Source organism: Brassica rapa, chromosome A02, assembly GCF_000309985.2.
Source record: "Brassica rapa cultivar Chiifu-401-42 chromosome A02, CAAS_Brap_v3.01, whole genome shotgun sequence".
Taxonomy (NCBI): Eukaryota; Viridiplantae; Streptophyta; class Magnoliopsida; order Brassicales; family Brassicaceae; genus Brassica; species Brassica rapa.
Window position 1 is genome coordinate 25,099,247 of NC_024796.2, and position 12,424 is coordinate 25,111,670.

Consider the following 12,424-nt stretch of genomic DNA (forward strand, 5'->3'; position numbering starts at 1 on the left):
AGTTTTAGAATTTTTCCAACTGAAATAAACCTTAATTAGTTTGGATTGGTTTCGGTTCGGTTTGTATTCAGCTTGGTTTGTGTTTTGATTCGGGTTCCCTTAAACGGATAGCAGACATTGATGTTCTTTTCAAACTATACCCTGCTTTGAGTCATAATTGGGAATTATTTCCGTTCATGTGTGTTTATATTCTTGTAGACTATCTAACTAAAGTGGTTGATTTCGAAAAAATGGCATAAAGATTCTCTAACTATCCAAACTTAAAAGTTTAAAGATTCTTACGAGCTAGATGAGGTGACAGAAGAATAAAATTGTGCAGATAGACAGTACTTGATGCAGCCAATTCAAGTAAAATATTTTGATGGTAGAAACTACCTAAAGTTGTATTTAAAAAAAAAAACTTAACTGCATCTTTAACAAAAAAAATCATCTTCTTGATTTTGATCGCATAAACTTAAGTTCCATTTTTGTGGCATGGTTAATATATTTATGGTGGTTGTTTAGGAATATAAAAGAAAAAATGATTATTAGTTACATGAACAATATGACACCACATGATTACGTATCTAGATAAAAATAATGTAACTAGAAATATATACAAACTATAAAATGTATTGATTTATTACTAGAGAATTTCAAATGATGTTTAACATGTTTTATCTGTTTTAATATATTATTTTATTTTATTTTGATATTATGACTGTTTGATTTATGTGTGTTGATTTTATTTTATCATTTGGATATGTGTTACGATTTGTTTTTCAAATAAACTTTTTAGTGATGATCAAAATTTTCTAATATCAAAATTACATATGTGGTGTTAGTAACATAAAACATATTAGTTCATTAGATGTTTTTTTTTTTTGTAGTTATGTAGTCTGTGGTTTGAATACATTATTTTATTATAAATGCATGATAATGTGGCAGTGTATTGTTTGTTTATATGTTTATCATTTTTCAGTAAAAATACAGTCATATGCAATTGGCTCATTCCAACCGGTATGTAAAGGAATAAAAATGTATCATGAGAATGGAAAATGGTTTTAGTGCGTTTGTTTTTTATTATTTTTATTATGTCAAGTTTTATGTATTGAGAACATGTGAGTTAATTAGTGTTTACGACTTTACTACTAAAGATAATTTATTCAAGTGTCTTGAGTTGATATTATTTGAGAAAAAAAGAATTTAAAAATAAAAATAATATATTGGTTTATTAAAGGATAGAAAGCTATTTAAAGGAAGTAAAAAAAATAATTTAAAAAATTAAATTTAAAATGATGATCAAAGTTTAAACTAATTTTATGTATATGAGAGAGACCTCATAAGCAGAGATAAATGTATGATAATATGGCAGTGTATTGTTTGTACATATGTTTAACATTTTCCAATAAAAATACAGCCATATGGAATTGGCATCACAATGAAGAAGGTTCATCATTCCAACTGGTATGGAAATGAATGAAAATGTACCATGGGAATGGAACATGGTTTTAGTGCGTTTCTTTTTTATTTTTTTTATTATGTCAAGTTTTATGTATTGAGAACATGTGGGTTAATTAGTGTTGAAAGTGTCTTGAGTTGATATTATTTGAGGATATTTTTTTTAAATATAATACATTGGTTTATAAAGGATATAAAGCTATTTAAAGGGAGTTAAGAAAACTATTTTAAAAATTATACTTTAAACTGGTGATCAAAGTTTAAACTAATTTATGTATACGAGAGAGAGAGAGAGAGATCTCAAAAGCATAGATGATTAGCAAGCTTTTCTTGACATCATCCTTAGTGTTTCCAATTGTTGATGGATGAATCATTAATGTAGCACCTGACTTTTTCTCAATAGATTCGATGTTTTTGGAAAAAAACTCATGGATTATGTACTGATCGGTTCTAGTTTCGCTGAAAATACGTTGACATGGAATTGATAGCAGATTGAAAAATGTTCATCATTCCAACCGGATTAGAAATGAATGAAAACGTATCATGAGAATGAGAAGTGGTTTTATTGCGGTTATTTTTATTATCTTTATTATATCAAGTTTTATGTACTGACGTATTGAGAACATCTAGGTCAATTAGTGTTTACAACTTTACTAGTAAAGATGATTTCTTGAAATATCTTGAGTTAGTATTATTAAAAAATAGAAAGTATTTATGTGAATTAAACAAATAATTTTAAAAATTAAATTTTAAACTGATGATCGAAGTTTAAACTAATTTTATGTTTTCTCGAAACATATAAAAACTGTAACCTAACATCAATAAAAGATAGTTTTTTTTAGCAAAAAAAATAGAGTTTTTCTAGGCAAAAAAAATTAAAATCAGGAAATTTTTATAATGGATTATTATTGTTCACCAACAACAGCATGTATTAATTAATTAAAAGTGCCTTTATTTCGTGTGAATGAATTTCAAGAAACAATAAAATAAAAGAGAAAAAGAGACCAATTTATTAAATGCCAACAAAAAAAAAAGTAAATTGCAATTATTCCCCTCCGCTTGTTTCTTTCATGACTGTTGTCATTGCTGGAATAAAAAGTTAACAAAATGATTTTCCTTGTTTTTTCAAAAAGTTACTTACACACTTTTCAAGATCTAATTACAATTTAATCAGTTGCTCAAAAAAAAATATTACAATTTAATCCCTTTAATTAATTTTCTTAATCATCTCATTTAACAGTACTTTATTCAGAAAACAAAACCATAAACGAACTCAACACAGCAGAAAAAAAAGGTTATAGAGCTACTAAAAGCTATAGCCCGTATAATTGGAATCTCTCTCTCATTCTCTGACTCTTGTCTCTGGTCTCCTTGTCTCTAACTTTTGCCATTGTTGGTCCAAAGCTAAATCCTTTTTCACAATCTATTATTACAGGTACGCATCTCAAAAACCCTTAAAATTCATTACAGTCTTTGTCGTGAATTTTTGTTTTTTTCCCTACATTCAATGTTTTCTAATCTGATCTGATCTCTCATCTCGTTAGTCATACTCGAGATCTCATCATGAAAGTTTCAAGATTGAGTTTATTACGTAAATTCTCATCGACAAAAATACAGAATTGGCTTATGTTTCTCACTAACTACTTTAAGTTATGTTTCTGTTTCGGGAGATTTTGATCTGAAGACTTGTTTGCAGGTAGGCAGGTGGATTGATTCACAAGGAAGTAGTGTGATTGGCGTCCCCTTGAGTTGTTTATATTCAATTTTGCTGCATTACATCTCTCTTCAAGTGCCCATTTCCTGATTTGGATCATAAGAGTGGAAAGACTTAGCCCCGTTGTTCTTAGCTTTCCACAAATGGGCTTGATCATGTGATGAGACTATGTTCTACTTCAAGATTGGGACTTTGTCAGAATCTTAATGACAAAGATTCTTAGGACAGCAAGAGGAAGGTAACTTATCCTTATGATATGACAAGTCCTTGGTACAAGAGTGTTTCTTCTATGTTTGGTCTCAGACCACGGATCAAAGCCTTGCTTTTCTTTATCCTCGGTGTCTTAACTCTAGTTACCATCTTAGCACCATTGTCATCCACTTCATACGACGCTTCTACTTCTTCAACACTCGTCCCCAACATTTATAGTAACTATAGAAGAATAAAGGAGCAAGCTGCTGTTGATTATCTCGATCTAAGATCTCTCTCTTTAGGAACTACTCTAAAAGAGTTTCCTCTGTGTGCTAAAGAAAGAGAGAGCTATGTGCCTTGTTACAACTCAACGGAGAATCTCCTTGCTGGGCTTCAAGAAGGTGACGTGTTGGACCGACACTGCGAGTTTCAGAGAGAGAAGGAGAGATGTGTAGTTCGTCCTCCAAGAGACTATAAGATACCACTTAGGTGGCCACTTGGTAGAGATATCATATGGAATGGGAACGTCAAGATAACCAAAGACCAGTTTCTTTCTTCAGGAACCGTTACAACGAGGTTAATGTTGCTTGAAGAGAATCAAATCGCATTTCACTCGGAGGATGGGCTGATCTTTGATGGGGTCAAAGACTATGCTCGTCAGATCGCTGAGATGATTGGCTTAGGAAGTGACACTGAGTTTGCTCAAGCTGGTGTAAGTCAAGTCTTGTTGGAGATTATTATTTCCTCTTGTTTCATAATAATTGTTTAAGTTTTTGCATACAAATTAAAAAAAATATTATTTAATACATTATTTTGTTAGTTAATGATCTAACTAAAAACTTATATGCATTGAAAATGTAAAAAAACACTTTTAATGAAACAAAATATAAAGGATAAAACGACACTTAATATGAAACATGTGAAATGGAGAGAGTATGGTGATTAATGAGCTTCTGAGAGTTCTGATGATGCTTGTAGGTACGGACTGTGCTAGATATTGGTTGCGGATTTGGAAGCTTTGGTGCACATCTAGTGTCTCTAAACCTGATGCCTATATGTATAGCTGAGTATGAAGCAACTGGTAGCCAAGTCCAGTTAGCTTTAGAGAGAGGCCTTCCTGCAATGATTGGCAGTTTCTTCTCAAAACAGTTTCCTTATCCTGCATTGTCTTTTGATATGGTCCACTGTGCTCAGTGTGGCATTACTTGGGACATCAAAGGTAACTAACTACAAGTGTCACAATTTTGAGTTATGTGCTGATGATGTGATGACGTTTTCTGTCTGTCTCTTGAGAGCAGATGCAATGCTACTTTTGGAAGTGGATCGTGTTCTGAAACCGGGAGGGTACTTTGTTTTAACTTCTCCCACGAACAAAGCACAGGGAAACTCGCCAGACACGAAGAAAACAAGCATCTCAACACGAGTGAACGAGCTGTCTAAGAGAATATGCTGGAGTCTTATAGGGCAGCAGGATGAGACGTTTCTTTGGCAGAAAACTACAGATTCAAATTGCTATTCGTCTCGGTAAGTATGATCATTAGACATGTTCTTGCCACTGAAAGTGTATATCAACCAGAGGTCATTAGCTCAACTGGATAGGATCCTGGCTATTGTTTCAGAGGTCCCCAGCTCTGAGTGACCAGTAGGACGAAACTAATATTACATGTTTCGTACAGGTCGCAAGATTCAATACCTCTTTGCAAAGATGGAGATAGTGTTCCTTATTACCACCCACTGGTTCCATGTATAAGCGGTACAACAAGCAAACGCTGGATACCTATTCAGAACAGGACTACCTCAGCTGAGCTTGAGATTCATGGTTTGAAACCTGAAGAGTTCTTGGAGGATACACAAACATGGAGAACATCACTTAAGAACTACTGGTCCTTGCTTACGCCTTTGATATTCTCAGACCACCCAAAGAGACCTGGTGATGAAGATCCTCTCCCTCCTTTTAACATGATACGCAATGTGATGGACATGAATGCTCGTTTCGGGAACTTAAACTCTGCTTTACTCGACCATGGCAAATCCGCGTGGGTCATGAACGTTGTCCCGGTCAATGCACGTAACACTCTTCCTCTCATACTTGACCGTGGCTTTGCCGGTGTTCTACATGACTGGTGTGAACCATTCCCAACGTATCCAAGAACGTACGACATGCTTCATGCCAATGAACTTCTCACACATGTTAGCTCAGAACGGTGCAGCTTGATGGACTTGTTCTTGGAGATGGATCGGATTCTTCGCCCAGAGGTTCATTTTATAAACACCATTCTTGTTTTTCTTCTTATCTTCCCATATAATGAACTTGACCTTCGTGTGTGTGTGATTACTATAATAGGGATGGGTTGTTATAAGCGACAAGGTGGGAGTAATAGAGATGGCACGTGCACTAGCGACTCGAGTGCGTTGGGAAGCACGTGTCATTGATCTTCAAGACGGTAGCGACCAAAGACTTCTTGTCTGTCAAAAACCATTTCTCAAAAAATGAATTGCTGCGAGTATATTCTTCTTTCACACCATAAACAACACTCACCAGTCACTACTACACACTGTCTTTTGACGGGTAAGTTCCATCCTCTCTTACTTGTGTATTTGAATCAAATACTGAACGTCTAACGGAGGGATTATTCTGATGTTTGTATACAGTTATTTGTTCTAAACCGATCCAAACTATGCCTCCTGCTATAGCTCTGTAGAGAAATTATTCTTTTCTCAGACAGAAGAACAGTTGAAGAAGGTTTTGTAAGAGTGGAAGTTGTAGCTATGAGTAGAAGAAAAGAGTTAGATTCAATATTCTTTGTAATTTTTGGTCTGGAAGGAACACTACTGTAGCTATATATAATTTTTTTCATTCATCCAATTTTTGTTTGCTCTTCAATTTTGTAAACAAGATAACGTCTTTTATTTACTTTCGAAATTGTATTGTTTCTGTTTTTGAAGGCCTGAGATGTGATAGTAAATGAGTTATTTACACATTATTAAGTTTCTGAATCTGTTAAACTTACCAGGGGAATATTTTAGGATTTGTACTGTGAGAGAGCAAATTTAGAAGTTAGATAAATTGGTGCGAGTAATGAATGTATTCTAAATTGAAAAAAAACATGCATAAAAAACTTGTGGAGATGCGGGGCATCGAACCCCGTGCCTCTCGCATGCAAAGCGAGCGCTCTACCATTTGAGCTACATCCCCAATTTGTCAATATTAATGACAACTTATATATATCCATTCGGATTTACGTTCTTTGTCTTAAGCTTTGTTCATTTACTAACTTGATATATTTTCAATAAACATGAAAGGAAGAATTTCAGTAAATAAAATTGAGAGATTATTAATAATTAGTCTAAAATCAGAAGTTCATAAAATTTTAAACACTAAGATATTTTTATCCAACTATCCAAGTAGAACTGTAAGAAATGTATATCCTGAGTCAAGAATGTTATCAATTATTTTTCAAAAACAAAAGAATGTTATCAATTGGCGAATAATATTTAGTTTGAGATGGTGGGAAAACCCCATCATTTTGAAAAGACATGTCAAATACTTTATTATAAGCCAGATATATAAATATGACATAAGTAATACTATAAATCACCACTCAACATATTCATTGTCAATTGATTCTGACTTTAAAATGCTTGAAACTTAACAACCATAATCAATATTGATTTCGTTATTATTACATACTTCCTCCGTTTTTAATATAAGTCATTTTATAGCTATGCACATAAATTAATAAAATCATTAATCCCCTATATACTAAAAGAGAAGCATTACAACATTTTTTTGTAGCCACATGTCATCACCACAACCATTCTTAGAATCCTTAGAAAAATATGTTGGTCCATATAAATATATAATAAGTTTTTTATTAAACTAACCATAAATTAATCATAAATGTTTTTCATTGTTTCCTTAAATAAAAATCACGGAATTACCTAATGTGGCTAAAATATATATGACAATTAATGATTTTGAATAATAAAGATTTGATAAAAATTAGTCTATTCTCTATCATTTTTTTAACTTTTAACTTATTAAAATAAATTAAACAACCACATTAACAATATAATAAAAATTTAGATTTTTTCCTATATGTTATATTTTGAATTTTTAAAAACGAATATAAATGACTAAAGTTGTTAAAAATCTCACATTGAAATTTTTGTGATCTATGGTTTAAAATTTATGTTGTAACAAGATACAAATGATTACGAAATTACATAAGTAGGAAATCTCATTTATTAAATATTATATATATATGTATATTAATATTTTTAAAAAATAAATTATATACCATATAAAATACATAAGTATTTTAATTTCGAATTTGCTTTGAATTTTTTTGATAAAAATTTTGAACAATTATTAACAACTTAATATTTAGATTTTAAACTTTGCATTGAATGTTTTTAAAATTATAAATTATTAAAACTATTAAACATCCCACAATTTTTTATTGTTATCATTGATTTAAAAAATTGTTATAAAGAAATACAAATGATCAAAAATAATATGAGTATAAAATATTTTTTAAAAATTGTCAATATAAAAATGTACTATATATCTATGTTAATATCATTTAAACTTAATTTTATATCATATAAAATAGAAAAAAGTATTTGTCTGGATTAATAAAATTTATTTAAGTATTTGTACCAATTTAATTATATACGTAATAGTTACTAAATTTTTAATTATTCAATATATATTTTTTATTTTATATAATATTCATTCCGCGCAAGACGCGAATCTTAACCTAGTTTCTTATATTTTCTAAACAAAAACATCATTAATTATTTACCTAACCACGGTTCAACCAATAGAAAAATAGAAGATATATTATCATTGGTCAGACAACATTAATTATTAATAAATTTTATATAGAAAACCAAAAACGACTTATAATTTGGAACAAAAAAATTTTCTAAAACGATTTATATTAAAAAACGGAGAGAGTACTTAATTAATCCCTAGACTAATCTTAAACTCGAAACTACACATCCAAAAAAATATTTATTTATGTATATTATAGATACAGATAGCCCTGAATATACACGTATATCTATGTTGGAATATTGTTCGCTCATGTGTTCTGTAAAAATCTATCATGGTAGGATATGCAGATAATATAATAGGATATGAGAAATACAGAACTTTGCATAAAAGTTAAAGCAAATGAAAAATTAAAATATATTTACATGTATATTAATTCTTAAAAAAAAAGAAGGTACCTAATTCCCTCAACACATTAACCAGTCATTGTGGAATTCCCTTTGTATTATTAGTCTAGAATTCCATCATTCATTTACTTTGAATAAACTTTTTGCATTTTAAATAAATTTAATAACCTAAAATTAGAATACGAAAAATAAATTTTCTCTTGTGAAAACAAAATATATGTAAATAATCACATTATAACACGAGAAATAAAACAACATGACATTAACTGAGGGAACAAATTGATTGCTTGGTCGCATTTGTGTTAAACCAATTAAAATCTTCATATGCAAGACTCCAATCCTTAACTTTTGTAAAGATTCTTGTTTAGAATCCAACTTTGATTATCTCTTTTTCTTTTCTTTTCTTTTCTTTTATTTTGGGAATGAATTTTTTCCTGTCGAAAAGTAAAGAGATATTTCCTTTTTAGCATCCCATGCAAAGCACGCACAAAAGATATTCTCTCGTGACACGTTTCGACTTACTTCTCAACTTTGATTTCTGTCTGAATATCCCCTTTGTCTGTATTAAATACGGGGAAAATACGGACTCCCGAATACTTTTTTTTTTTTTGTAACTGGAGGACTCCCGAATACTTTTTTTTTTTTGTAACTGGAGGACTCCCGAATACTTCCAACTCTTATTTTTCTTCTTCTTATATTCTTCTTCTTTTTTAAATGTTATGCTTTGATTTCAATATATAATATTTTCTATTAATAAGTGTTTTGAAATCTAAACTGACCAGTTTGGTTGGAACGAACATCCACGACCCGGCTAATTAATCTGGCCTGGTTTTTGACCCACTTAAACTTGAGAAAAACATTAGCAAAAGCCAATGATTTCAATGATTCGGCAAATACTCAAGACTTAACCATGGCGGGTGTGGTCGAATGGTAAGACCCATTCGAGCCTTTAGGAAGGTAAACAATCCATGTTGAAAACTTATCCTCCATATTAATTAATCCGTGAGGATGTGAGGATATGCATATATGTAACTATACACTTAATCGAGAATTTGGTGAAATGTATATGTAAATTTATATTTTTATTGATCAGTCTGGGCCTAAATCTGAAATACCTCAGATTAAGCGAAAAAAAAACTCCAAGACTTCTATATTGAAATAATAATATAAAAATGTGTGTGTGTTTTTTTTAACAAAAGTGTGCTTAGAACGTTTAAAGCAATAAAAGACAGTTTTTTTTTTTTTGGACTGAACACAGTTTTTTTCTTTCTTTTAAATCAGATCAATTTGGTTCAGTTTGATTGCTCCGATTGGTCGTCGCCTCTAGAAAACAAGATATAATGTGACTTAGAGTTTAGGCAATAATTTTTCACAAACAAGCGATCTAATAATAGAGAAATACAAGAATATAGCTAAGTCACTAAAACTTATGTCAAAAACTATACATTTTCAAAAGACTTTTTTTCCTTTGTCGCTTCGCAAAACTAAAAGAGTTCAATTTATAATTTTGCGGCCTCTAAAAGTGGAAAAAGATACGAGTAGTCCAAGTTACGTTCCGTTCCGTTCATCTTTATATTTTAAAGTATTATTATTTATATCACAATTAGTTTGATTACACAACTTGAGATTTTGTGATGGTCTACTCTGTTCACTTTTGCAGTTTTTCGGTATATGCTTTGATTTTTTTTTTGTATATGCTTAGTTATACTTATAATGAAAACTAGGCCTGAGCACGGGTCAAGTATCCGGCATTTTTAGGTACTTGTTACCCGACTTGGTTTGTTAAGTAGTTATATATGTTACATGTATTTGACTTGTTCTGAACAAGTACTCACTGTATCAACTACCTGCAAATTTTTGTAACACTTGTAAATTACTTTACTTAGTTTATTACTTAATTTTATCTTTTACTTGACTTGATTTAATATTTGATCTTTTCAGTTACTTAACCTATTTTACTTACTTGAAGTTAAAACACAGAGTTTTACCTTTACGGCTCTGTATATAAACGTCAGATTTTCGTTGGAATAAATCAGTTAGTACTAGCCCAATAGATTAGGAATGTTGGGTATTGATATTTAAACGCACAATTCTTTTAGTTTTGATAGACATATGATATATCAAATTTTAATTAACTAATAGACTAGATACCAAATATTTAATAAACTAACTAATATATCGCAATAAAGGAACAAGTAGAAGATACTAAGTAACAAGCTTAATAGCTAAAAATAACAATATACTTGTTACATGACTTGTACCTATGAGTAATAGAATCCATTTACTTGTTACTCGACTTGATTGTAGGAAGTACTTGTTTTTTCAAACCGAGCCGAGTCAAATAGCAAGTATAAGCCGGGTATCAAGTAATAGTGCCCATGCCTAATGAAAACTGATTATTGCGTTTTTATTTGATATTTTAAAAATTGGTTAGAATATTGTCATAATAAAACTCTTGAAAACGTACATATCATAAAAAAAAATTAACTATATATCATCAAAATCAAATTGATCTGAGTTAACGTAGATCTACTGAGTCTTTAGGTCTGCCAATTTTTTTTTTGACAATCTTGGCTGATCCCAAAAGTTTTCTATGCCCAATGATTAATCACTAAAATGTCCATAGAAATTTGGATTACTTTGCAACTTAAAACATTTATGAGTAGCCAAGGAAAATCGAAACTTCAGCTGGAACTTTTTTACTATCAGGCCAAAACCAGTTGGTTAGGTCTGCTAAATTAGTTCATTGGTTTTTATGGAACCCATATAAAATATGAAAGACAATGCAATACATATATAAAAACGGGAGCGTAAAATGTCTTTGAAAAGGTTTAAAATATTTATATGCAAGAATTTTCTACCTTCCTGGTCACTTCACTAAAGCCCGGTTGGAAGATTCTGCGACTCTAAACTTATTTCAATATTATTTAAGTGAATATCTGTCCTAGAGTCCTAGTTTATGGTAATCGATCAAATCAGATATTCCCTTTCTTTCTTTCTTTTGCATCCACTAAATTTAGAACAATTATACAACTTTTAAAAATTCGATTTAGAAAAAAATAATTGATCAATCGTTATCTGTATGTCTCTCTGTCTTTCTCTCGTGCGACTGCAAATATAAAAAATCTTGTTGTCTAGCTCGTATATGCTTCTTCGATATATTTTTGAATCTCAACTCTCTCTCTCTCTCTCTTGATTACCAAAAAGAAAAACTCTCTCTCTCTATTTTTCTTAATCGAACACATATAAGGTGGAAGAATATTTCGTGTTTTTTTTGGCAACGATTCTAAATTACCGCAAATGTACCAAAACGTATACTATTGAATCATTTCTCATATATGAATGGCAGTGGTGAACTGGTGATTCCATACATAGGTTAAAATATATCTCTCTTTCACAAATGTTCGGAAAATATTAGAAAATAGAAAACTTTGGCTCAAACCTATTTTTTATCTATTTAACATTTACACCAAAAAAAAAAAAAACCTATTTTTATGTGAACAGCTTAAATCCTTTATTTAAAACGGTAGCACAGCTAGGAAACATACTTAAACCCAAAAAAAAGAACTATAAACTGAATTCACAAAAGTATGTGAAGTGCGAAGTGGTGAACCAACACAAGAGGAATATATTTAAAGCTTTTTCTTACCCATTTGTTCTTTATAACAAGTTTCCATATATTCCCTTTTGTTCTCTGCTGCTTTTTATCCTACTCTTTTCTCCTTTAGCCTCTCTTTTCTCTTTCATTCAAATGGAAAAACTGAATGAACGACCTTTAAGATGAATACAGTCTCTCTGGCACTTTATTTAATAAATTAACTTTATATTAAAATATAATGACTTGACAAAATAAGTGATTAGACATTAAACATATATGTAATAAGATAAAAA

At 30.7% G+C, this 12,424-nt stretch overlaps 1 protein-coding gene, 1 long non-coding RNA gene and 1 other non-coding gene across 4 annotated transcripts; 1 reads left to right on the forward strand and 2 right to left on the reverse strand.

The window, feature by feature from the left end:
- The first annotated feature begins 601 nt into the window (after positions 1 to 601).
- On the forward strand, positions 602 to 6,330 carry LOC103853944 (probable methyltransferase PMT5). Of its 2 annotated transcripts, none has more exons than XM_009130840.3 (7): positions 602 to 2,875; positions 3,137 to 4,058; positions 4,325 to 4,565; positions 4,645 to 4,870; positions 5,023 to 5,602; positions 5,691 to 5,915; positions 5,999 to 6,330. In XM_009130840.3, exons 2-6 carry the CDS (start codon positions 3,411 to 3,413, stop codon positions 5,838 to 5,840), a joined length of 1,845 nt encoding a protein of 614 aa, XP_009129088.1. In that variant the 5' UTR covers positions 602 to 2,875; positions 3,137 to 3,410; the 3' UTR covers positions 5,841 to 5,915; positions 5,999 to 6,330. The 2 variants fall into 2 exon arrangements, with proteins under 2 accessions (XP_009129088.1, XP_033139834.1); XM_033283943.1 differs by lacking the exon at positions 602 to 2,875 and adding an exon at positions 2,909 to 3,031.
- A 139-nt stretch (positions 6,331 to 6,469) lies between these two features.
- TRNAA-UGC lies at positions 6,470 to 6,542 on the reverse strand. The gene has a single exon. It is a non-coding gene; the product is annotated as a tRNA-Ala (tRNA).
- A 2,360-nt stretch (positions 6,543 to 8,902) lies between these two features.
- On the reverse strand, positions 8,903 to 12,260 carry LOC117131717. The gene is made up of 2 exons (XR_004454893.1): positions 12,020 to 12,260; positions 8,903 to 11,975 (listed from the first exon to the last, which is right to left on the reverse strand). It is a non-coding gene; the product is annotated as an uncharacterized LOC117131717 (long non-coding RNA).
- Positions 12,261 to 12,424: the final 164 nt, after the last annotated feature.